The sequence below is a fragment of the Lissotriton vulgaris genome, chromosome 7 (assembly GCF_964263255.1).
Source record: "Lissotriton vulgaris chromosome 7, aLisVul1.2, whole genome shotgun sequence".
Lineage (NCBI taxonomy): Eukaryota > Metazoa > Chordata > Amphibia > Caudata > Salamandridae > Lissotriton > Lissotriton vulgaris.
In genome coordinates, this window is record NC_141695.1 from 1281883812 (window position 1) to 1281910769 (window position 26958).

The 26958-nt window shown below is 44.2% G+C and overlaps 1 protein-coding gene across 1 annotated transcript in view; it reads right to left on the minus strand.

The window, feature by feature from the left end:
* The window catches only part of PUS3 (pseudouridine synthase 3), a 42673-nt gene that overhangs the window by 6971 nt on the left and 8744 nt on the right, over window positions 1–26958 (minus strand). Inside the window, exon 2 of the mRNA XM_086931858.1 lies at window positions 828–1248. Within this exon, the coding sequence (XP_086787984.1) occupies window positions 828–1184 (357 nt within the window). The 5' untranslated portion in view covers window positions 1185–1248. The remainder of the gene's footprint in view (window positions 1–827; window positions 1249–26958) is intronic.

Consider the following 26958-nt stretch of genomic DNA (forward strand, 5'->3'; position numbering starts at 1 on the left):
TTTCATCATATTAAAATATATTTTTTTAATTCACACAAAATTACAAACCAAGGGCTTTCATAACTACTGAAATTGATGTTGAAATGTTTGTACAGTTCACTTTATAGCTACTTACATGTGTTAGAATAAAACTGACATCCTATAGCCTTTCATTTCACACTCCCTGTTCAATATATCAAAGATGACCAAAACAAAAACCCATAAACTGGAAAAATCAAAATCCCAACTAAGCATTTCTCTACTGTGCTCCTGGGACATGGAGGCTGCCTTCGGGCTCCAAATGCTGCCCTAACTATCCTATCACACTAGATTACCTTAAGTCACCTTCTCAAACCTCATTTTGCAAGCATCTACTGATATGTCCTCAGATTTTAGATTTCATTGTGTTTATTTTTTAAATGTCATCTGCTCTTTTATTTGCAACAAACTGGAGGCACTCTACACAATAAATGTTTGTTGTATGGTAAAGGTGGGACTCCTCATGTCATTTAAGACAGACTTAAGGGGTACCATTAAAAAGTTTAATCCATTTGTAATGGTTTATTTATTTAAGCTTTCAGTCTCCCTGGCTAATACTGTAGAAGCCATAACAAACAAATGTGTAATTGGTAGTTCTCCAGTGTTCCCACTGAAGAAAAAACCCATAAAAAGAATCAGACTAAAAGCTTTGCAAAGCTTTGGCATCCCTGCCAGTTACTCAGAGTTCAGATTCAAATTGAGAGTAAGCGACTCAGGATTCTGCACAGGTTATCAGCAAATTGGAGGATGACTGGAATGATCAAATGGAGCATTTTCTGCAGTGTCACAGGTATCCTTGTCATACTGACCTGTCCAAAGGCACTGACACCCTTGTCGGTTCGCCCACACCGATGGTAGCTTGCAGTCTGCCGTGTCTCCACCAAGCGTGTCTTGGTTAGCGCCTCAAATAGCTTCTCCTCCACTGTGTTAGTGGTGTTCTCCTGGCTGGCGAAACCCTGATATCCCCAACCAAGGTAGGCTATCCTTAGGGCCACATGCCGCCGACTATGGCCACTGAAGTCGAAGGGACGCTGCACACGCTTTTTACCCTTTACAGTGGGATGACCAGCCAATTGCTGCTGCAATTCCTTGACCTCCAGCTCCAGATCCTCCACTCTGGTCATCAGCCGTTCACGTTCCTCTTCATCTAAGCTACCTCCAGCCATCACTGAAAGGCTCAGTCGCCCAATGGGAGACTTTGTGATGTTGGGGATTATATTTTTTATGTCACTGAAATGGAAATGAACAGTGAAAGAAAAGGGTAAAAGCTTGAAACCATGTTCTGTCTTTTATTGTAAAGATAAGTCAGAGAAACACATTCCCTCCGTTCTTAATCTCCTTTGTAAAATTCCCACTTAATTCTATCCTCTACACTCTTTTATAACTCGTTTCTTCTACCAGCCGTCTCAATCCTTCTCTGTTCTGTTCCTAGATCATTTTCACTGTGCTTCATTGTAGTCTCTCCCATCCGCTCCCTTGTTTCTTCTCGGACATCCCTTTCTATTTTTCACTATCTTACTCTATCTAAATCCAGGTTTTTCTTCTAGGCCGATCCCCTTCCCTTAAGTCAATCCATAAGCCTTCTTTTTCCAGCCCTTTATTATCTGCATTATGCAGCTTCCACCCTCTGTATTAATTGGTTTGTCTCTCACATAAATCAATTTTTCATCAACTTCTCTGTCCTCCTTATACCTTTGCTCTGTCAACGCTATAGTATTTCTTTATCTCTTGTTCTGTTCCTGCCATATCCACTAGCATTCAATCTAAGATGTTGGCATTATACCCTCCCTGGACCTTTACCTATTCCATCCTTTACTCTATCCCTTTTGAGTCCCTCAGAGCTTTTACTTCTCTCCTAATACTTTCTCAGAGTCTATTGCCTTGTCCCTCACATCCTGGGCCTCCTTGTCTTCTCTGCCATCTTCACAACTTTAGATTTTGTTTGATCCATTATGCAAACTCACTATCCTCACAAACCGTAATGCACAAGTATCAAATAAGACACAAAACAAATCTCCCTTTGGGAACTCTTGTTGCAATAGTTATGATAGAGCCTCTTAGCTCACCGTTTCAGCAGCCTAGGGCACTGCCCTTTTGTACATAGCACCCTCATCCTGGCATTTTCACTTTTTGTATTTTCCTCTCATCGACATGCAAATGACACAAATCTTTGTCTTGTTCTCTACCGTCATTATACACCTACAATCTAGGGTATAAGACTGAATTGCTGCAATCCAGCAACGGATGTCCCTTCTTTCTCACATGTTGAACTAATCTAAAACAAGATTATAGACTGAGGTTTATGGCACTGAAAAAATATTTGAAAGAAATGAGTGAAAAAGTAATCAAAGGATACCAGATCCACACACTAGAAGGGGAAGGGTTCATAGACAAAAAGCACCCAAAAAAGATATTGGAAGAATAAGAATAGAGTTCAAGTAATTGGATAAAGGAAAGTAAAAGGAATGATGATGAAACAGCAGGGAAAAGGCTGAAGGATAGATATAAATATAAGGTTCTGCGTGAGTTATTCAATTTTACAGAAATAAGCTCTAGAACACATTATTGAAACCATTCATATTAAGCAAACATGAACAGAACCATCAGAAAGCAAAGGAGGAAATACTTAACTTATAAGCCTTTTGCTTATCACCAGGGAAGGCCTGGGCCCAAGATGGCCATCCAATATATTAAATAAAAGTCAAATAAGAACCCATGCTGGGGTCAGGCTCGCACTTGAGCCATGGTAAGAGCATTAAAAAAAAAAAGAAAAACTGGTTGGAGTGAAAAATTTAAATAAAACAACATTGACCCGGTATTGCAGTGCATGTATGAGATACACAATTGAAAGGGACAAAAGTGCGATGGCTTAGAGTACTCTTTGGAGTAGTCTTTTAAGCACCAATGCAAAACTTCAATAGGAGACTGAAAGATATATCAACAGCCAAAAATAAGATGTGAGAAGTCAATACTCTGGTCTGATCTAATATGTGAATGACAGGTCTTAAACCACTGGCTAAAAGACACAAACCTCGATTGTTTAATTGTATATTTTGTTGTTGTTATCACATCCTAGTGAATAACAAAGAGAGAGTGAGAAGAGTAAGGGCTCGCTTTGCTTCCCCATCGAATATAACAAACAATGAAAGAGACCCCGTTACCAACATTCTAAATCCTGCGGTGCCCCTCACTCAGAAGTCTGATAACACTTTAGGTTTTTAAAAGAACCCTCACCCACTAACACTAGTTTTTCTTCATCATAGGGCCTAATGCATCTTGGTGTGCTACAATGCCTGGGTTACAGCGGAGCAAGTTTTTGGTTTCACAGGGATCAAGAAGGTAAAATTATCTTAAGGTCTACCACCAATTAAGTAAACGTTTAATAATGGGAGCCTTGGGTAAGATTAAAACACAATGGATAATATTGATCTCCCACATCCTAGGTCTACATGTCTCAGCCATCTCCATAAGTGCTCCCAGGGTCAGAAGGGCTTTCTTCAGGACCAAAATAGTTTTATCAGCGATGAGTAACTCCTAATAGATGTCCACATGTACATTATGACACATGGTACATGTAAGACAATTCATGACTTATGATCTTTATTATCACTCTTTGAATGAATCTGCAGTGGGTAAGGTAAGAGAGACATTATACAGGGTTATTTGGTATCTCTTGTCATGGTAAATCATTAGGCCATAGCAAGCGCACCGCACATCTGTCATGCAATCTATTTCAAATGTGATGGAAAAATATCAGTTAACCAACCGCTTTAAATTTCCTGGTATGAGAAATTATTGTATGCCCATAAGGGAAATGTGTATGGCTCCCATAGAAGTGTTTATTCTAATTATTAGAAATGTATTTTATAAGGGGTATATAACTGTAGAGGTGTCTTCCCAAATAATCATGCAACACCAGTTGTTCTATAGGTCGAGTTACTTTATTCATCTACCTTCATAAATCACTAGGAAGACACTGGCGCAAACTCTCACATTCCAAATGGAACACTTATGTGCACAGCCTTCCATGAACCCCTTGGATGAACATTTCCAAAGGTAAATGTTACAACAATAGGTTACCACAACATCTCCCTTCCGTTACTATACCTATAAATTAAACAATAGAACATAACTCCTAGCAAAATATATTTTACACATCAACACCCATAAGCTTACCTAAAGTACATAAATGATACCTGAATATATATATTATATATACATACACACTTAAACCAGTGGCTGCTACTCTGCTAAGGAGGAGTGTCGCCACAATGCTACTTCAGCAGTGGATAAAATAAAAATAAAATGAATAATAACAGGACGTTCTCATTTTATTCTTCTATGCAGTTCTCAGAGTCGGGGAGAGGCTAGGCTCTGGGAAGCCAGAGCATAGTGAGGAGTGGTTTGCACTCCTCGAATTGCTCATGCCGGTTTGGCCCAGTGAAGAACATGCCCAGCCTCCCAGGCACTGCCTGAGCAGCCAAACAGACCGCTCACACCAATCACGACGCAGCTCATGCAGCGTTGTGACTGGCTGGGAGAGTCAAGAAGCCTGGATGCTTCCAGTTCTTGTAGCAGATCTGAAGAGAGGTGTGCTGCTGCACGTCGGAGAAGGTAAGTTTATTTCTTTTTCAATCCACCCCCGGCACACCACCCCTGTTTAAAGGTAGCCGCCACTGATTTACACACATCTACCACAAAATGATATGAAAAATTGAATTTGTAGAATTCTATACATTTTCCTAACTTGAGACATCGTCAAGTGTAACATCTTCAACGCCCCTTCAGGGTAAATACTGCAACAGTTTTATTATCATCCTCTTTCCTCTGGTAAAATCATAACAAAGATCTGCTTTAAATTGCAAACACTGACCGTTGTCCTGTTGTTCTTGAGAACGACCCACCAGTTTGTCCACCTTCACGACCCAACTCAGATTCCACCACTAATGCCCATTTATCCTGATAGTAGACTATCTACTATAGCTGGTTCTTTAAATTTACATGACCCCTTTGGTACATTTTTGGGATTTAGTATACATACCCAATCTCTCACCGTAACCATTTCGATGCCAGGCCTACAACCCCCCCCGTGCCACGCACTTTTTGGACTATTTATAGTAGTTTGCGCTTGGGCCCCCATAACTTTTTGTTTTGCCCACTTAAGGTATCCATGCCAAATTTGCTCCTTTTTTTCCAACATCTTGAGGATTCTAAAAGGTATCAGAGGTTTGTGGATTCCCCTTGGAGGGGGAACAAGAAATTAGGCAAAAACAGCTACATTTGGAGGGGGGGAAATACTTGGGGAAAAATAGGGAAAAGTGCTGCTGAAGAAAGTGGGTTTTTCCCTGCAAATGATATCAACAAAGGGTTTGTGGTGCTAAATTTACCATCTTACTAACTTTCAGGAACAGTCAGACTTTAGTCAGAAAACCAAAATCTTCTTCACAGTTTTGGCATTTTACTGGGACTTAGCATATTTTTCCTATTTTTTGTGCTTTCAACCTCCTTCCAGTTAGTGGTAGAAATGGGTGTGAAACCAATAATGGATCTTGGAAAGCCTTACATTTCTGAAAAGTAGATAACATTCTGAACACAACAGCGGGTGATTTGTGTAGATCCTTCAAGGTTTTCCTATAGAAAGCAACAGTTGAAATGAAAAGAATATTGAAATAGAGTTGAAAAAACTGCCATTTGTGCCTACATTTTCACCCGTAACTTCTTTTAAGTATGGTAGATTTTTTTAAACAATATACTGTTACGTACGCAAGACCCTTCTGGTTCCAGCGCTATATAGGGCTTGTAGGTTCACTATGAACCCGAGGTACCCAGAGCCAATAACTGAGTTGCACCTTGCAACGGTGTCTCACTGGGTATACAATAATTCATCTGGTAAAATATAAATATTAGGCATCAAGGAAATTTCCGAAATGGGAACAAGATATGGAGTTTAGAAACAGTGGTTATTTTCACATCTCTGAATTTGTGGGTAGGCATACTAGCATGTGAATTAGAGGGCATTTTTCAAAATCTCATTTTTTTTTATTTAACACGCTGTCTTTCATTTGGAAGGTAGAAATGCATAGAAAGACAACTGGTAATAACACTTGTTCTACTATTCTGTGTTCCCTTAGGTCTCCCGTTAAAAACAGTGTGCGTAAGCCTGGTGCCCGCAACAGGAAACAGGTCAAAACGCAACATGAACACATCATATTTTTCCACTGAAACCTGACCCTTATTTAGCAATGTGCCTAGCTGTGGATTTTGGGCCCTAGCTCAGCTGGCACCTGGGGAAACCGAGCAAACCTGTACATTTTTTACACGTAGACACTCTGGGGATTTCAGGATGGGATGACGTGTGTGGTTCTCACCAGGTACTGTTACCCAGTATCCCTTGCAAAGCTCAAACTTTGTAAAAAAACACACATTTTCCTCACATTTCTGCGGTGGAAAATTCTGATATGTGTGGGAAGCCACAACCTTCCGCCCACCCAGCATTCCCCAAAGTCTCTCGACAAAAATGGTACCTCATTTGTGCGGGTAGGCCTAGTGCCTGTGACAGGAAATGGTCCAAAGCGTACTGTGGAGACTTGAAAATCATGGATCCCAAAAAGACCTGGTTTTGCGAGAAGTCACCTGTGTTTTTTCTCCAGGGCACGGCGGCTATGTAGGGAAACCAACATAACCCAGACATTTCTGAAAACCAGACACCTGGCGGAGTCCAAGGATGTGTGTCTTGGGTGGATCCCACAACATTTTCCTACATTTTCCAGAATCCCCTGCAAACCACGAATGCTGCTAAAAAAACAATAAAAAACAAACAAAAAAAACACATTTTGCTTACATTTCTGTCTGGGATCACCACACTGACACAAATTTCCTACCACCCAGCGTTCCTCTTGGTCTCCTGATAAAAATAATACATTTTTAGGTTCTCTCCTTTGGGCACCCACAAAAGTGAGGTATAATTTTTATCAAGAGACCGATGGGAACGCTGGACGGTGGGAAATCTTTACCAGCGTGGTGATCCCACAATTTTACCGCACAGAAATGGGAAGGAAGTGTGACTTTGTAGCTAAACTCAGTTTGCAGAGAATTCTGGGTAATAAAACACTGGCGGATCCACGTAAGCCACACCGCCAGCCAAGCAACAGCCCACGCCACTGCCAGCCAAGCAACAGTCCACGCACACCGCCAGACATGTGCCATCCACGCACCCACTAGTCAAGGGACAGTCCACACACACTGCCAGCCAAGCGCTAGTCCACACACACTGCCAAGTAGGCGAAAGTCCACACACACCACCAGCAAAATGCAGGTTCACATACCACCAGCCAAACTCCAGTACACACAGACCATCAGCCGAACTCCAGTTCAGAAACACACACACAGAAACTTTTGCTAGTGTCTAGTGGTTTTCTGCCCCCTTGGAGGCAGATGAGCCTAAACATATTGCTGTACTTCCCCCAAGGGGGAGCAAAAGCAGTCAAAATGTATACACAAAAAAGGGGAGCAACCCTTGGCTAAGGGGCCACCCCGTGACATGGCTATACACATATCTGTCACTGAAGGAGGGAACTGGCATCGCCCATTATGGGCAGCCCACAGCTATCTTTTGTTTAAAAAAATCCCTGGTCTCTTGTGGACTTTCTGCCCCCCTTCCCCGGGCTAATAACCCCCTATCAATCCCCTCAAGGCAGGAAGAAACACTGACCCTTTTTTGTTTGGGGGGTGGGGTGGGGGGGGCATTGGCATGCCCATTTTGGGCAGCCCCCACCCCTACATATTCAAAGCAAAAAATCCCCGGTGCCTAGTGGGCTTCCTGCCCCCTTGGGGGGCCAGATCGGGCACAAGTACCTTCATATGCCCCCCATGTGCAACCCCGATCCCTCTAATATTAAAAGAAAAAACAATAATCCCTGGTGCCTAGTGGGCTTTCAGCCCTCGAGAGGCAGATGGGGGTAATAACTCCCACCTGCCTCCCGGGGGCGGGGGGTGCGGGGGGGGGGGCAGAAAGACTGTCCCTTTGTATTTGGGGGTGGGTGCATTGGCATGTTGATTTTGGGCAGCCCCTTTTAGTCAAGGTGGACACATAGTACATGCTGGCTCACGCCTTCTCAACTTCAAAAGGTGTTTTGTCAGTCACTCTGTTTGGACTTGCGCGATGAAGGAATAACATGCTGTAACTGCTTTTCCTATATCCATTTTATTCCTACATGTCCACTGAATACACTCTACCAATGTACGGTTCATTATTTCAACTAAACCGTTGACCTGTGGATAATATAGAGCAACCCTTCTGTGGACAATCCCACATTTTCTTAGAAATTCTGTCATTTCTTTTGACATGAACTGAACACCATAGTCCAATACCAATTCTTTGTGCACTCCCTCTCTAAGAAATGTTTTTTGAAGAAACGCATCGGATCACAAACAAAACCTACGTCTCAACATTTGCTATAATAGTCAACAACCACAGATTCAAATTTGAAATTATGTGGTAGCACCCTAACTGGACCAATGAAATCTATGGAGAGTTTCAACCATGGCCCATCTGATAGTTCAACTTTGTGTAATTTCAGTTTTGAGTGCTTTATCACTAGTAGAACATATAACAAACTCTCTAACCGCTTGAGTGATATCAGCATTCATACCCGGCCCCAAAAACGTTGATCGAATTTTCTTTTTCCCAATAGTTTGGCCCAAGTGACTTCCATGACCCGCACATATGATCGTCTCACGCAATAAGTTTGGTGGAATAAACTTATCACCTCTCATGACCATGCCTCCTTTCAACAACGCCAACTCCTTCGCAAACTTCACATATGGTTGCAACCTCTGGTGTACTACCTTATCTTATTGTGTACTACCTTATCGTGTACTACCAGATATACTTTTGCGCTAACACCAAATCCCATCTAATCTTACACATTCAAACCATTCCTTCACATCAAATCCACTTCCACTGCACAAATGAATCGCCCCAATAAGGCATTCTTTATCTTCTTCATTGTCGCCCAAAGCATATGAAACAACGCATGGTTGAGGTGCCCTTGAGAGATAGTCTGCCCAAATGTTCTTTCCCCCTGGAATGTGATGAATATCTAAATTGTTCTGTAACAATTTTGAACTTAATCTACCAATTCTTGGGGTGTGGTCCTTTTTGACATTTCCATTCGGAATGCTAACCAACTGTTTATTTTCAGTCAATAATGTGAATTTTTTCCCACACAAAACTTTTAAAATAGTCGGCAGCCCAACAGCATGCCAAGAACTCCTTTTCAAAGGCCGAATTCATTCTTTCATGGTCTCTTAACGCTCTAGACGCAAACCCAAACATCCTTTCCAGCACACTGCGAAAGCATTACTCCTAATCCACTGTTGCTAGCATCCACCGTTCTCACACTTTTGCAGATGTTATTTCTGCCTTTAGTGCTTCAAAATCTTTTGTGCACCTCTCATCCCAATCAAACACTATCTTTTTTGAGTAAACTGCATATGTTTTCTGTTTTATTGGAGAAGATTTTAATAAATTTGGGATAGAACTCACACACACCCAGGAATGAAGAAACCTGCTCCTTGGTGTCCGGTATGAGAGCCTCCTTGATCACATCTACCAGACCTTTTTCCAACATCACATGTCCCAAATATTCCATTGATGTTGTGCCAAACAGACATTTCTTAATGTTTGCTACTATTCCAGCTTGTTCCAACCTTTTCAGTGCCACTTTCAACATCTCATCATGCTCCCGTTTGCCTTTTGCCGCAGATAAAATGTGCAAAAACAACAGTTGATGGACAGAATGCAGAACAATGTCATACATTCACCCCAGTACAGAGATCTGGGCCTAAATCCATCGTTTTTTTGCACTCCACACCACCCCAGTTCAGACATGGCCATGTGCAAATCAGCCTTGACCCTGTGCCTCATGGGAACAGTCCAGCCCGAACTGCCAAGTCATGTCTTTCCTGGACCGGAATCAAGCGTCCTAGGACCGGTTAAAATGTGGTCCTGGAACGTAACTACTCCCTTGATGCCACTTAAAACTGTTTCCACTATACGTTGGAACATGGAAGCGGTCGAAGCCAACCCAAAAGGCATTCTCTTAAACTGTAAAGTCCCTACAGGTAACATGAATGCAGTGAGATGTCTACATAACTGATCTAATTCCACTTGCTGGTATGCAGACGCCAAGTCTAATTTAGTGAAAATCTTTGATGATGCAGAAGTTGTTAATATGTCATCAATACTACATGGCAGTGGTTGGGAATCTACCCAAATTGCTTTGTTTAAGCTTCTCAAATCAATGGAAGCTCGTAAGTCACCATTTTTATTTATAGATGTAACCACTGGAGAGAGCCATGAAGCCCACTCCACTGGTTCTATAACACCATCCAAGGACATTTTCCTCAACACTTCAGCCAGCTCCTCTCTAACACTGAATGGCACACCTCATATTTTTTGTTTTGCCGGAACATTATCCTGTACCCGGATCCGATACTCCATTTGAAACCTTTGATTTTACCCACCTCCCTACTGAACATGTTCCTGTACTTAGCAAACCACTTGTTACCCAAAGGTTGTTCCTACAGAGACACTGAATGTGGACCATCACTGCCTTGTACCTTTTCTTGTCTCAACACTCACAAGGGACACCTGTATCTCTCTCCCATCTCCGAGTTTCATCTCAAATAAACACTGATGATACCATCCCAAAATATTTAAACCTTTTCCTGGCCCATATACCTTACCAACAATTCTTTTTTCCTAAAACTGGAGACTTGTTTCAAACCATCCCTGCAAATCTATTTTATTTTCCATCATAAGACCATGGACACCTGTCCGGTTCAAAAAGCTCTTTCCTATCCTATTTTTGCATTAACAACTCCTCTGTGATAACTGTCATTTTGGCGTCTGAGTTGACCAAGAGATTTAGCACTTTTTTTTAATATAATTCTTTTTATTAAACATCATCGACAAAATTCAGCATTTAAATTCTCGAGCAAGAGACAATACAAATTCCGAATTTCCAATCTGGAACACAGTCAATCAAGTCACATTTTACAATATAGGACAAATCAAGAGGTCTCAAGAGTCTCAGAATCATGCAAGGGAGTCGGTGGAATACAGATATCACCTCTGGAGTGTTTCCATGGCCCCCACACTCCGTTCCATTTCCTAGGGCACCCTCTTGCAACATAGTCTGACTTCTCCCTAAACATACACTAATCTAGGTCCTCCTCCCACTTTCCCAGTGTAGGTGACTGATGGGCCCCCCAATGCTGTGCAATATTCCTTTTCGCAATCATTAATACCAGAGTTGCCCACTGTGTAGTATAAGAGGTGAGATCCGTAGGTTCCCTAATGTTTAGGAGGCACCTGTGGGCCTTGGGCTGCAGGTCTATATTGAGTACCTTCTGTAGAGTGTGATGTATGGCTTGCCAATAAGACTGTATGTCCCATAAGATGTGTATAAGAGTGCCGATCTCCCCGCACCCACGTCTGCACTCCCCATTTTCTACTCGTGCGTACCAAGCCCGACCCTGTGATGTAAATCCTGTGTAGAATTTTGAGCTGTACCAATCGTAGCCTTGCCTGGACTGCCACTTCTCTCGAGGAGGAACCCGCCTCTCACCAGTCTTCATCATCCAGTTCTGAGCCGTCTCTAACCCATTTCTCCTTAAGCGATTGCAGTGGATCTTCCATATGGTTAATCAGTTTTTTGTAAATCAGGGAGATGGTTTTCTCATTGAGGTGGCAATCGAGCAGTCTGTCCTCAAAGGGGGAGGCCTCCAGAAGTGTGGACTTGTTTGTGACATGAGTGAGCAAGGCATGCCGTATTTGGAGATACCATAGTATTCAGTATCCGCCAGGCGGTATTGCTGTTGGAGGGAGGCGAAAGGAAGAATAGTCTCCTAACCCCAGATATCTTTGATCTGTGAGAGACCAATAAGGTCCCATTTATCAAAGCCTTTGGACTGCCTCAGACTTCCCAGCTTCTCAGAGTTTAACAGTGGAGTTGCCAGGGTAAGTCTACGGTTCCATCCTAGCTGTTTGTAAGCCACATGCCAAACATGGACTGAGTGTGCAGTCGGTCCAGTGAGAGGGTACCTGCAGGGCCTGGCATAGAGGGCTCTGCCATACCCCCCTCCCCCCCCCCCACAGAAGTAGCCATCTGTCCATTGCATACCCTGGGACGCCCAAGAATACTTTCGAATATCTGGGAGACTGATGCCCCTGTCATACCAATTGAGGGTCATTTTGGTTAGGGCAATTCGGGCTTGCCATCCCATAAGAGATCTCTTTGACGGTTTTCTATTTCTTTGAAGTAAGATGTGAGAACTGGATCCATTGAGTTCTGGAGGGCGTACAAGAAGTGGGGCAGTGCCAGCATTTTGAAAAGGACTGCTTTACCCAACAACGAGAGGGGCAGAGATTTCCAGTGCATAACGTCACTTTTCAGCCTCTGAATAGGTGGTACCAGGTTGCGGGCAAAGCGGAGCTCCAAGCTCAACGTGATGAATATGCAGAGATAGCGGAAGCCGTCCGACGCTATATATATATATATATATATATATAAATAAACTCCAGCCTGTCACGTGAAGCACTTTCCGTGCGGACAAGAAACGGGACACCAAATAACGCCACAGCCAGACTTCAAGTAATTTCACTTGTGTTGAAATTTATTCGTGCATGCAGGGTGCAAAGCCTCGTCAAACGCGTTTCGGGCCCCCTCGGGAGGGTGGGTGGTTCTCCCTGTAGGACGTACACCACAGACTTTGACCAGTTCATGGTGAATCTGGAATACCTCCCAAAAACCATGAGAATGTCCAGGAGGCCGATTAAGGAGGCTCTTGGGGAGGTCAGATAGAGCAGAATGTCATCTGCATATAACGATATCTTATCTTCCCAACCCGGGGAACACCGCATCCCGCGAATCACTTGATCTCTACGAAACCATGCCGCCAGGGGCTCCAAGGCTAATGCAAAAAAAAGCGGAGATAGATGGCACCCCTGGCGTGTGCCACAGCTCAGTTGGAAAGCCGGAGACTTGTGGTTGTTCACAACAACCTGAGCCATGGGGCTGGAGTATAACAGGCGGACCCTGCTCTTAAAGATGAGACCGAATCCCAATTTGTCTAGTACAGCGAAGAGGTACGGCCATTCGACCATATCGAATGCCATGGTGGCATCTAGGGATACCAATATAGCATTTTCTAGCATAGTTGGTACTCTGCCCAGAACACCATGCATTTCAAAAGACAGTGGTCCCTAGTAGTTCAGGGATTAGGCAGAATTGATGGACATACACTCAATAGTCAGTATGACCTTTGTCCAGCAGGACAGGTTTTTATTTTAAGAGACATGGAAAACATAAAAGGATTTTTTACAAGGTGGGTACAACCAGTAACCCACAGGGGACAAGACAAAACAGAGGGGTAAACTTGACGCAACAAAGGCGGTCTGTGCTAGTATCTCAGTGAACAGACAATGGTAAAGTACAAAGCATCATTGTGAACAATTTTCTATTAGTAGGGTACATATGATGCTACTATGTCGACGGCGTTTCGATGCCTACACACAGATACATGGCATCATCTTCAGGACAAAGAATTAATTTGTTTGTCTTGAAAGCATAACAGTTTTTTGGGGCCTATAAGCATACATACAGTTATATTGGGGAAACAAAAAAAGGGAGACAAAACATACACATTGGTCAATAACAAAAAGACTAGGCATGTATATAAATCTGACCAGTGATCATCTGTGGCATTGTGAACTGTTTGTGGCAGTTATTCATCTTTTAGGAATAGTAATTTTGTGAATTGTAACGTGGTGGCGTGACAGGCTTTTGTTTCCATGCAGCCTATTGTGAATTGTTTATGACAGTGGGGACAACATTTAAAATCCGACGCAGTGACGGAACTGTGGGGGGCGACGCATGAGATTAAAAAACATTCAATGAGTTCAGAGTTGGACCATGCAAAGTTTAAAAACGGGTGGCGAGCGGTGTAAGCGGCGAAGTGTTGGTAACCGGCGGTTACGTGTAAAGAGTTTTACATGCGGTTCAGAGGCGAAAGGAGTTTGTGAATTATCGTTTAGCTCTACGTGATCAATTTTAAAAGGAAAGTAGCGCGAGCATACAGATCGTGATTTACCAATATTGTGGTCCACAAAGTAGTCTGTTAAGCAGTACCTATGCTTTTGGAATCAAAGCAAGTAAGGAAATTGAAGGGTTTAGGAGCACAATAGTATCCTGCCAAAAAAGCGGGTAAATAAAAGAGTGAGTATAAACATATTGATGGACCGGTGAGAAGGTGATGAAAAGCTCAAAAAATAAAATAATTACCAAACCAGGGCAAGGGAGCCTCTAAATACGAGACCGGACCAATTGTGTCTCACTAAGAAGGAAGAAAGTAGATTTATATGAGTTATGGTCCTTGTGGGGTATGGAAAAGCCGATTTAGAGCATTCTGCAGGTACTTACTTCATGGTTTGGCTGCTCCTTGTCTATGCAGGATACAAAATGGCGGGAATCGCTGTCGTGCTCATGCCTGAGGGCTAGATATAGGGGAATTCAGAAATGGAAGAGGGACTAGTCGTGGTGAGTATGGCGGCCATGCTGGAAAGGTGTGGGAGTGTTTAGAGATAGATAAAGGACTAGTCGCAGTGAAACTGGCGGCCATGCTGGAATGGTGTGGGAGTGAGGAGAAGAGGTTATATATAAAACCATGTGCAATAAACATTTACATATTTACATGAATTGTTTAAGAAACATCGCGAAACCTAGGAGGAAGTCAGGTATGTATTACAGGGTGACTGATCACAGGAGAGATGTCCAATCTTCGAGACGATTGAGGCCTGTATGGATACTGTTGGTGCGCAGTATCCAGTGAAGTTCCTCCTTGTTCAGTAACTGAGTTACGTCCGCTCCTCTGGGTGGTGGTTTTACCATGGTGATGATTGTCCATGTCAGATCATTTTCAGTGTGTCCTTTTTCTTTGAAATGTTCGACAAGAGGGGCATTTGGAGTATGGCACCGGATCCTACTACGGTGTTGTCCGATGCGTAGCTTGACCTTCTGGCTGGTTTGTCCAACATATATCATCTTGCAGGGGCAAAAAATGGCATACACCACATTGATGGAGTTACAATTAGTGAAGTGTTTTCTTTCAAAGGAAATAGTGCCAAAAGTAAATGTTTTTCCCTCAATAGTGAAGTCACACACTATGCAACTGCCACATTTTGCATGACCCGTTAGGGCAGGTAACTCCCATGCATCATTGATGGTTGTTTTCAAATTAGGCTGAGGTAGGGAAGCTCTTACCAAATGATCTTTTACATTTTTTGCTCTCTTGAATGCAAAAATAGGGTGCTCAAGATTCAGTAGTCCGGCATTTAATACAGGCAAGTGTTTCAAGATGCTTTTCTTTATGGCATTAGAGGCTGGGGTAAAAGTGGTTACACACACTAGTCTGTCTTGGTTTTTCTTTGGTTTTGGTTCTAGCAGACTCTCTCTGGGGCAGTGGGACAAGAACACTATTGGGCGACCAGGTGGAGATTCACAATTCTGATTGACAATTGACAATTGACGAAAAGAAAGCTTAATTCACAGGAGAGATGTTCTTGTGAATCTTTGGTAGGCAGTAGATAACTGGTACCCGTGGGGCTTTGGTATTGAGGAACTCATGTTCTTTTTTAGAGAGGTATCCTTGTTCTAGGGCATCAGCAGTGACCTGTTGGATCCGTTTCTGTATTTCTTCTGTGGGATTTCGAGGTAGCTTACAGTAGTGTTCAGTGTTAGCTAGTTGGCGATGGATTTCTTTTTTATAGTTATCCAATTCTTGGATAACAATACCACCTCCCTTATCCGCAGGTTTTATTATAATGGAGGAGTTATTTTTCAAGGAGGTTAGAGCTTTCTTTTCGTCAATTGTCAATTGTCAATCAGAATTGTGAATCTCCACCTGGTCGCCCAATAGTGTCAGGGTGTGGCTCTGTCCTTGAGCCACTTGGGCACTATATTGACTATTTTATAAAACCTTTTGTAGCTGACACACTGTGCTACATCAGAGACAGCATGTCAATGATCACTATGATTGAGGAATACCCATTTGATCCCACATCCAGCACGATGTGCACGCTGGATGTGGAATCTTTATATACCAATATTCCACAATATGATTCACTACGCGTGATTGAGACAGTTCTTAACACACGTCCGCGCCCTCACAATGTCCCATCAGTCTTTATTCTTCAACTTCTGGAGATCTGTTTAACAAAAAACTTTTTTCTTTTTGAGGGTCAATTTTATGGCCAGGTACGTGGAACATCTATGGGGCTATTTTTGCCCCCAACCTAGCGACTCTCTACATGGATCATCTTGAGACCTCCTGTATACTGACAGAATCTAATCCTTTCCACAGTGGCATTGCCCTGTGGAAACGATATATAGACGATATATTTATGATTTGGAACGATTCACCGGAAGCATTACCACACCTACTACATTGGCTTAACAATAACAGTAATGGCTTGAAATACACACTATCCCAGAATAAAGACTCAATTCCATTTCTAGATTTAGAAATTAAACATACAGAAGGACGCCTTACCACCAGCCTCCACAGAAAACCAACTGAACGAAACACCTTGCTGAATTATAGCAGTCACCATCCCCGAGCACTCAGAGATTCACTCCCATTTTCACAATTCCTTCGTATTCGAAGAAACTGTTATTTCAAAGAAGACTATTTCTCCGAGGCAAAAACTCTCAGCATAAAACTCAGAAACAGGGGATACCCTCGAAAACTAGTAAGGCGTTCTTTAAAAAGGGCTTGGTACTGCCCCAGAGAGAGTCTGCTAGAACCAAAACCAAAGAAAAACCAAGACAGACTAGTGTGTGTAACCACTTTTACCCCAGCCTCTAATGCCATAAAGAAAAGCATCTTGAAACACTGGCCTGTATTAAATGCCGGACTACTGAATCTTGAGCACCCTATTTTTGCATTCAAGAGAGCAAAAAATGTAAAAGATCATTTGGTAAGAGCTTCCCTACCTCAGCCTAATTTGAAAACAACCATCAATGATGCATGGGGGTTACCTGCCCTAACGGGTCATGCAAAATGTGGCAGTTGCATAGTGTGTGACTTCACTATTGAGGGAAAAACATTTACTTTTGGCACTATTTCCTTTGAAAGAAAACACTTCACTAATTGTAACTCCATCAATGTGGTGTATGCCATTTTTTGCCCCTGCAAGATGATATATGTTGGACAAACCAGCCAGAAGGTCAAGCTACGCATCGGACAACACCGTAGTAGGATCCGGTGCCATACTCCAAATGCCCCTCTTGTCGAACATTTCAAAGAAAAAGGACACACTGAAAATGATCTGACATGGACAATCATCACCATGGTAAAACCACCACCCAGAGGAGCGGACGTAACTCAGTTACTGAACAAGGAGGAACTTCACTGGATACTGCGCACCAACAGTATCCATACAGGCCTCAATCGTCTCGAAGATTGGACATCTCTCCTGTGATCAGTCACTCTGTAATACATACCTGACTTCCTCCTAGGTTTCGCGATGTTTCTTAAACAATTCATGTAAATATGTAAATGTTTATTGCACATGGTTTTATATATAACCTCTTCTCCTCACTCCCACACCATTCCAGCATGGCCGCCAGTTTCACTGCGACTAGTCCTTTATCTATCTCTAAACACTCCCACACCTTTCCAGCATGGCCGCCGTACTCACCACGACTAGTCCCTCTTCCATTTCTGAATTCCCCTATATCTAGCCCTCAGGCATGAGCACGACAGCGATTCCCGCCATTTTGTATCCTGCATAGACAAGGAGCAGCCAAACCATGAAGTAAGTACCTGCAGAATGCTCTAAATCGGCTTTTCCATACCCCACAAGGACCATAACTCATATAAATCTACTTTCTTCCTTCTTAGTGAGACACAATTGGTCCGGTCTCGTATTTAGAGGCTCCCTTGCCCTGGTTTGGTAATTATTTTATTTTTTGAGCTTTTCATCACCTTCTCACCGGTCCATCAATATGTTTATACTCACTCTTTTATTTTCCCGCTTTTTTGGCAGGATACTATTGTGCTCCTAAACCCTTCAATTTCCTTACTTGCTTTGATTCCAAAAGCATAGGTACTGCTTAACAGACTACTTTGTGGACCACAATATTGGTAAATCACGATCTGTGTGCTCGCGCTACTTTCCTTTTAAAATTGATCACGTAGAGCTAAACGATAATTCACAAACTCCTTTCGCCTCTGAACCGCATGTAAAACTCTTTACACGTAACCGCCGGTTACCAACACTTCGCCGCTTACACCACTCGCCACCCGTTTTTAAACTTTGCATGGTCCAACTCTGAACTCATTGAATGTTTTTTAATCTCATGCGTCGCCCCCCACAGTTCCGTCACTGCGTCGGATTTTAAATGTTGTCCCCACTGTCATAAACAATTCACAATAGGCTGCATGGAAACAAAAGCCTGTCACGCCACCACGTTACAATTCACAAAATTACTATTCCTAAAAGATGAATAACTGCCACAAACAGTTCACAATGCCACAGATGATCACTGGTCAGATTTATATACATGCCTAGTCTTTTTGTTATTGCCCAATGTGTATGTTTTGTCTCCCCTTTTTTTGTTTCCCCAATATAACTGTATGTATGCTTATAGGCCCCAAAAAACTGTTATGCTTTCAAGACAAACAAATTAATTCTTTGTCCTGAAGATGATGCCATGTATCTGTGTGTAGGCATCGAAACGCCGTCGACATAGTAGCATCATATGTACCCTACTAATAGAAAATTGTTCACAATGATGCTTTGTACTTTACCATTGTCTGTTCACTGAGATACTAGCACAGACCGCCTTTGTTGCGTCAAGTTTACCCCCCTGTTTTGTCTTGTCCCCTGTGGGTTACTGGTTGTACTCACCTTGTAAAAAATCCTTTTATGTTTTCCATATCTCTTAAAATAAAAACCTGTCCTGCTGGACAAAGGTCATACTGACTATTGAGTGTATGTCCATCAATTCTGCCTAATCCCTGAACTACTAGGGACCACTGTCTTTTGAAATACGTAACTGCCCAAGGTCCCTAGTGATATTCCTTTGGGTCTCCCTTGTTCTCAGAACACCATGCAAGCAACGTAAATTTAGGGCAGTATTTTGATGTGGCATGAAGCCTGACTGGTCGGGGTGCACTAGTGTATCAATTACTATAATCAAGCGCATAGTTAATAGTTTTGCAAGGATCTTAGGTTCTGCGATAAGCAGCGATATTGGTCTGTAGGACGCACAGCTTTATTAGGATTTGCCCTCCTTATGAATGACTACGATATTTGTAACCCGTTGGTCAAAGTGGAGCATCCCCTTGTCTCTGCTCTCTATGAACAACGAACGGAGGTACGGGGCTATCGTGTCAGGTATCAATTTGTACAATTCAATTGGAATGCCATTGGGACCCGACACCTTCCCCGAGTTCCCTCCCCGTATTGCCTGTGCCACCTAGTCATCTGTGAGAGTGGATTCAAGATATTCCCTATTTTCATCTGAAAGGGTAGGAAGTCTGATACCTCGAACCAGTTCATAATTGTCTACATCTGTGTAGTTACTAGTCGTGCGATAAACCGTTTGATAGTAGTCTGCAAACTGGCCAGCTATCTCCTGCGGGTCTGTTATGGGGACGGTGTCCTCGCCTTGTAACTCGGGCACCAGACGGGCAGCCCATTCCCTCCTATCCAGCCATGCAATTAGCTTCGCCGCCTTATCACCATGCTCATTCATTCTCATTCTGCTCTGTATGTCTCTACACTGTGCCCTGGCTCTGTCCTAAGCAATGCTTTTGAATTTGTCTTGTTTCAAATTAAGGACATGTCGTTTTTCGGGTGTCTGAGCTAAGTCTTCTTCCACTCTCAGTATTTCTTCTTCTGCTCGTACTAAATCTACCTGCTTGTCCTTTTTGTTTCCCGCAATCAGGGATTGGGTTTCCCCGCGAATTACAGTTTTGTAGGCTTCCCATAACGTCTACGCGGAGTCTGTAGTCCCCTCATTGCCTTGAAAGTAGTTGTCCATAGCTTTTTTCTTTTGGGACTTTTGGGTTTCCGGGGCTTGCAGGTACCATGAATTAAAGGGAGCGATCTTCCCGGCACTCATTTGACCCAGGACTACCTTCATCTAGACCGGAGAATGGTCCGAGATGCCTCTACCCAAGTGGCGGATTTCCCGGGTAAGATTAAAACACAAATGGATAATATTGATCTCCCACATCCTAGGTCTACATGTCTCAGCCATCTCCATAAGTGCTCCCAGGGTCAGAAGGGCTTTCTTCAGGACCAAAATAGCTTTATCAGCAATGAGTAACTCCTAATAGATATCCATATGTACATTATGACACGTGGTACATGTAAGACAATTCATGACTTATGATCTTTATTATCACTCTTTGAATGAATCTGCAGTGGGTAAGGTAAGAGAGACATTATACAGGGTTATTTGGTAGCTCGTCATGGTAAATCATTAGGCCATAGCAAGCTACCCGCACATCTGCCATGCAATCTATTTCAAGTGTGATGGAAAAATATCAGTTAACCAACCGCATTAAATTTCCTGGTATAAGAAATTATTGTATGCCCATAAGGGAAATGTGTATGGCTCCCATAGAAGTGTTTATTCTAATTATTAGAAATGTATTTTATAAGGGGTATATAACTGTAGAGGTGTCTTCCCAAATAATCATGCAACACCAGTTGTTCTATAGGTCGAGTTACTTTATTCATCTACCTTCATAAATCACTAGGAAGACACTGGCGCAAACTCTCACATTCCAAATGGAACACTTATGTGCACAGCCTTCCATGAACCCCTTGGATGAACATTTCCAAAGGTAAATGTTACAACAATAGGTTACCACAACATCTCCCTTCCGTTACTATACCTATAAATTAAACAATAGAACATAACTCCTAGCAAAATATATTTTACACATCAACACCCATAAGCTTACCTAAAGTACATAAATGATACCTGAATATATATATTATATATACATACACACTTAAACCAGTGGCTGCTACTCTGCTAAGGAGGAGTGTCGCCACAATGCTACTTCAGCAGTGGATAAAATAAAAATAAAATGAATAATAACAGGACGTTCTCATTTTATTTTTCTATGCAGTTCTCAGAGTCGGGGAGAGGCTAGGCTCTGGGAAGCCAGAGCATAGTGAGGAGTGGTTTGCACTCCTCGAATTGCTCATGCCGGTTTGGCCCAGTGAAGAACATGCCCAGCCTCCCAGGCACTGCCTGAGCAGCCAAACAGACCGCTCAGACCAATCACGACGCAGCTCATGCAGCGTCGTGACTGCCTGGGAGAGTCCAGAAGCCTGGATGCTTCCAGTGCTTGCATCAGATCTGAAGAGAGGTGTGCTGGTGCACGTTGGAGAAGGTAAGTTTATTTCTTTTTCAATCCACCTCCGGCACACCACCCCTGTTTAAAGGTAGCCGCCACTGATTTACACACATCTACCACAAAATGATATGAAAAATTGAATTTGTAGAATTCTATACATTTTCCTAACTTGAGACATCGTCAAGTGTAACATCTTCAACGTCCCTTCAGGGTAAATACTGCAACAGTTTTATTATCACCCTCTTTCCTCTGGTAAAATCATAACAAAGATCTGCCTTAAATTGCAAACACTGACCGTTGTCCTGTTGTTCTTGAGAACGACCCACCAGTTTGTCCACCTTCACGACCCAACTCAGATTCCACCACTAATGCCCATTTATCCTGATAGTAGACTGTATCCACTATAGCTGGTTCTTTAAATTTACATGACCCCTTTGGTACATGATTGGGATTTAGTATACATACCCAATCTCTCACCGTAACCATTTCGATGCCAGGCCTACAACCCCCCCCGTGCCACGCACTTTTTGGACTATTTATAGTAGTTTGCGCTTGGGCCCCCATAACTTTTAGTTTTGCCCACTTAAGGTTTCCATGCCAAATTTGCTCCTTTTCTTCCAACATCTTGAGGATTCTAAAAGGTATCAGAGGTTTGTGGATTCCCCTTGGAGGGGAACAAGAAATTAGGCAAAAACAGCTACATTTGGAGGGGGGGAAATACTTGGGGAAAAATAGGGAAAAGTGCTGCTGAAGAAAGTGGGTTTTTCCCTGCAAATGATATCGACAAAGGGTAGGAAGTCTGATACCTCGGAGCAATTCATAATTGTCTACATCTGTGTAGTTACTAGTCGTGCGATAAACCGTTTGATAGTTGTCTGCAAACTGGCCAGCTATCTCCTGCGGGTCTGTTATAGGGACGGTGTCCTCGCCTTGTAACTCGGGCACCAGACGGGCAGCCCATTCCCTCCTATCCAGCCATGCAATTAGCTTCGCCGCCTTATCACCATGCTCATTCATTCTCATTCTTCTCTGTATGTCTCTACACTGTGCCCTGGCTCTGTCCTAAGCAATGCTTTTGAATTTGTCTTGTTTCAAATTAAGGAGATGTCGTTTTTTGGGTGTCTGAGCTAAGTCTTCTTCCACTCTCAGTATTTCTTCTTCTGCTCGTACTAAATCTACCTGCTTGTCCTTTTTCTTTCCCGCAATCAGGGATTGGGTTTCCACGCAAATTACTGTTTTGTAGGCTTCCCATAACGTCTACGTGGAATCTGTAGTCCCCTCATTGCCTTGAAAGTAGTTGTCCATAGCTTGGGCTATTTTCTTTTGGGTCTTTTGGGTTTCCGAGGCTCGCAGGTACCATGAATTAAAGGGAGCGATCTTCCCGGCACTCATTTGACCCAGGACTACCTTCATCTAGACCGGAGAATGGTCCGAGATGCCTCTACCCAAGTGGCGGATTTCCCGGGTATTGAATGCCTGCGCCACCGGGACAAGGATGTGGTCAATACGAGATAGACTACGGTGGGCTCCAGACAAGTACATGTATTGAGTCCTATCTGGATTGTGTATCCTCCAACCATCCACCAGTCCCATGGACTCGAGAAAGTCTGGTAACCACTTCTTTGCAGGTCGATGTCCCGCGGTGGATAATGGTCAAGTGCTCCAGACATCACTGCGTTGAAATCTCCTCCTATCACTAGGAGGCCTACAGGGAGTGACAAGAGTATAATACCCAGGTCCTTGAATGCATCGTTCTGGAGGGGGGGGGGAACATACACTGAAACAAATGTGGCCGTCTTGCCCTTCCATATACCCGAGACCCCGATATATCTACCATGTGTGTCAGATCAAGTGGCTTGCACAGTGAAAGGGAACGAGTTTTTGATTAATATGCCCACCCCTCGCGGCCCAGTAGTGAAGCCTGCATGTGCAACCAACCTATAGCCTCCCTTATTCAGAGCCTTGCATGTGTTCCCAATAAGATGTGTTTCCTGTAGGAGGATGACGTCTGAGGCTGTCGCCTGATGTATTGGTTGACCATGCCACGTTTGATCTTGTCACCCAGCCCGTTTACATTCCAGCTGAGGACTCTAACCCCTACATCCCACTGTGTCCCACAGTATTAAGGCTCGGTAGCCCATGTTGGTGTTGTCGAAAGAACAAACTCTACATACATTTCAAACCTTGAAAACTGTAACTTTCCCTCCCAACCTCACCCATCCCTGCACCCCCGCACTCCGTGCTTCAAACTGCCCATGACTCAACTTGCAGAGTGCCTGTCGCCCTACAAGATACTACAAGTAGAAAAGTGGGGTACGTGGTTCCCTCTCTGTCCCCCGCCCCAACCACAATCAATAAAGTCGTGCAATATCTCACAATTCTGCTTGTCAAATAAGCCTACTCTGATGAAAGGCTCATACAATCCACTGTAATGATAATCAGGTTGCCCTGCCAGAATTTCGGCTCCCTTCAAAGATCAGGTGGTAATATAAACCCACACCAACCGCACTCCCACCACAAGTCCACCCCCCCCCCCAAACCACCTCACCACAGTGTCCCATGAGGAGTCAATAAATGATTCTCCAGCCAGTCCGCTGCTATATTTGGGTTATCAAAAAACCAGGCCTTTCCGTCCGCTTCCACTCGAAGCCTGGCTGGGCACAGCATGGCGTATTTGTACCCCTTGTCTCTCAGCACCTTCTTAATCCCCAGGAAGAAGCGTCTTTGCCTCTGCACCAACTGGGTGAAGTTCGGGAAGAAGGTTATTTCAGCGTTTTCATGTTTCAGGGGAGGCCCCGTCCGGGCATGTTGGAGTATCACGTCTCGGTTGCGGAAGTTGAGAACCCTAGCAAGGATCGGTCGAGGGGGGGCATAAGGTTTCGTCCGTCCCCCCGGGACCCTATGTGCTCTCTCAATAACAAAAAACTTCCCGAGCCCCCTGGGTTGCAGGTGATTCAGCATAAGATCCTCTAAGAAGAGATCTGTGGCCTGCCCCTTCGATCTTTCTGGGACACCCAATATTTGCACATTGTTGCGTTAAAGGTGACCTTCGTAGTCGTCCAGCTTGGTTTCAGCAAATTTCCGGAATTGCTGCAGTTCCTTGTCCTCAGTTTGTAGCTGGGAGGCGTCTTTCACAAGGCTTGCCATGGTGAGCTTCACTTGTTTGATCCGCTCGTTGTTTTTGTTCATGTCCGCCCGGAGTACGTTGACCTCCACCGTGATGGTGTCCAGCTTGTGCTCCAGTGAAGACTTGATTCCAGCAATTGCTTCTAGGACGTCCTTGAGCGTGGGTTCTGGGTCCGCCTCCCCTGTCGAACCTCCACTCCTGCTCGTGGAGGATGGTTCAGGTACCGATGTTTTGGGAAGTGTATACTTGTCCAGTTTGGTCTGCTGTCCAGGTTTGCGGTCTCTATTGGACGAAATTGCGCATCAAGTGTTTGATCCAGGCACATCCAATGGGTAGAACTCTGTGGCAACAGGGATACTCAGACGTGCCCTGGTATGTGGGCAGGATTGCCACTTCACCTGGTCCAGTTGGTCACGTCCCTACTCAGGATCCCAAGTTCGGGAGGATGGGGGGCGGAAGTCAGTGATCGCCGTGCCCAACCCGTACTTAGCGTCTATCCTGGGCGGGCTGACTAATGCTCCAGTCTGGTGTGTCCAGGTGTGCTGCCAATGCTCATTACATGGGCCGTGGGGGTGTGGGTGGGGGGTGGGGAAGAGCTCAGCAGTGCGGGTTGCTCAGCCGGATGTATGGGCGGCTCTCTACGGGGAAAGAATGGCCGCCCTCTGATTCTTTGTGTCAGTAGAGCGCTGCACCAAAGCCGCCCCCGTGCAGATCACTATCTGCTCAGATCGCTAATGACACCACTTATGATATGGTATTGGCAGTCTCACTCACTCAATACCACCACGTGTCTTCCCGCTGCCATAGGTTATGGTGTGGTGGGCTCCGCTGATGGCACTGGCCCAACTCTGGGCCCTCGTGTTGGCACCCCCGGTACCTGCTCACTGCTGCGGTCCTCCGCGAGTGGTGTCTCCGCTCCGATGGTCAGAGTACGAGCCGCGGGATCACAAGGCAGTTGGAGACCCCCATACTCCACCTCAGTTCCTCCTCAGGTCCGCTGTCTATCGCTGGCCCCCACAAGCCGCAGCAACTTCGTCGTTCCCCAAGGGGCCCCACTATTTTCCTTGGCCATCACTCCTGTGGGGAGGGAGGGCACACTCCAGGAGAGTCGGCAGCAGACCCGGGTCGGCCTATGCTAATGTTCTGGGCGGCTCCTCCTGTCCGCCTTAAAGAAAGTCCCCAGCTCGCTGCATGCCGCAGAGGTCTCCGCTCCGTCGGCACCCACCTCCGGGACCTTGATCTAGTCTCCGGGTCTGCCGGTACAGGAAAGCACTCCGGGAGCATCCCGGCCCAGGAGCCTCGAGTGTCTCCGCTCAGCAAAGTGGCGCGCATACCGCCACCACCACTACTCGAGGCCCCGGCCTCCGCCTCCCAAGCAAGCCTTGCTTAGGTCACGTTAAACACTCCGCCCCTAGTTGATGTTGGGGGCCCGCCAACTCTAGTTCGTGTCCCCAGAGCCTTCCGATCGGTAAATTGCAAACTGAATCAGGATACGTATGCCGGATAGACGAGGGGCAAGATTAGGAGTGGCAGAGCTCCGCTAAGCTGCGGCCATCGCGCTTCGCGGTTCAGCCACGCCCCCGAGATTTAGTACTTTACCTTCCACCACAATCTCTGTGTTTGGATCCACACATTCTTGTTCACTCCCTTTGGCAACCACCAATACCACATCTCTTATTCGTTCCACCATCTCTAAACACTCATCATCTGGACCTTCCATAATGAAATTCCCCCTATTCCTTTTACTCTGACAGACCCTCACAAAGTATCCTACTTTTCCACAGCACATACACATAGCGTTCTTGGCAGGGCATTTTGTTTTAAAAATGAGTTTTTGTCACCTCTACTGGAATTATTTTTTTTTCTTCTGATACCCAACTTTCCTCTTGTGTTGCTCTTTGTTACTGTATTCAGAAACTACATGTACACATGCATTTTATTTGTTCAACAATTCTTTTGATGCTTTGTGAGAAGTTTCTATGCTATAAACCTCTTTGCTGCGTCGAACGTTCAGCACCCAGTGCTGAACGTTCGAATAACGAGCGCTGGCCCGTCGGCCAACGGTCGTTCGCAGCACTGGGGAGGTAGCGCTGCCATCGGCCGTTGGCCGACGGCAGCGCTTAAGGGGTTAACTATGGCAATAGTTTCTGTTAATGACGGATTTTTCAAAATAAGCAGTTTCTGTTGGATTTTCCTGTCACAACACCTGATAACTAACTGGTCTGTCATTAATTGTGTGTTTAATTTTTCAAATTCACAATCCGCAGCCAACATATGTAACGCTGCTACATATGCATCAACAGATTCTTTCTGGTGCAGTTCATATGTATAAAATTTGTGTCTGTTCACTATCAGATTTGGTAGGG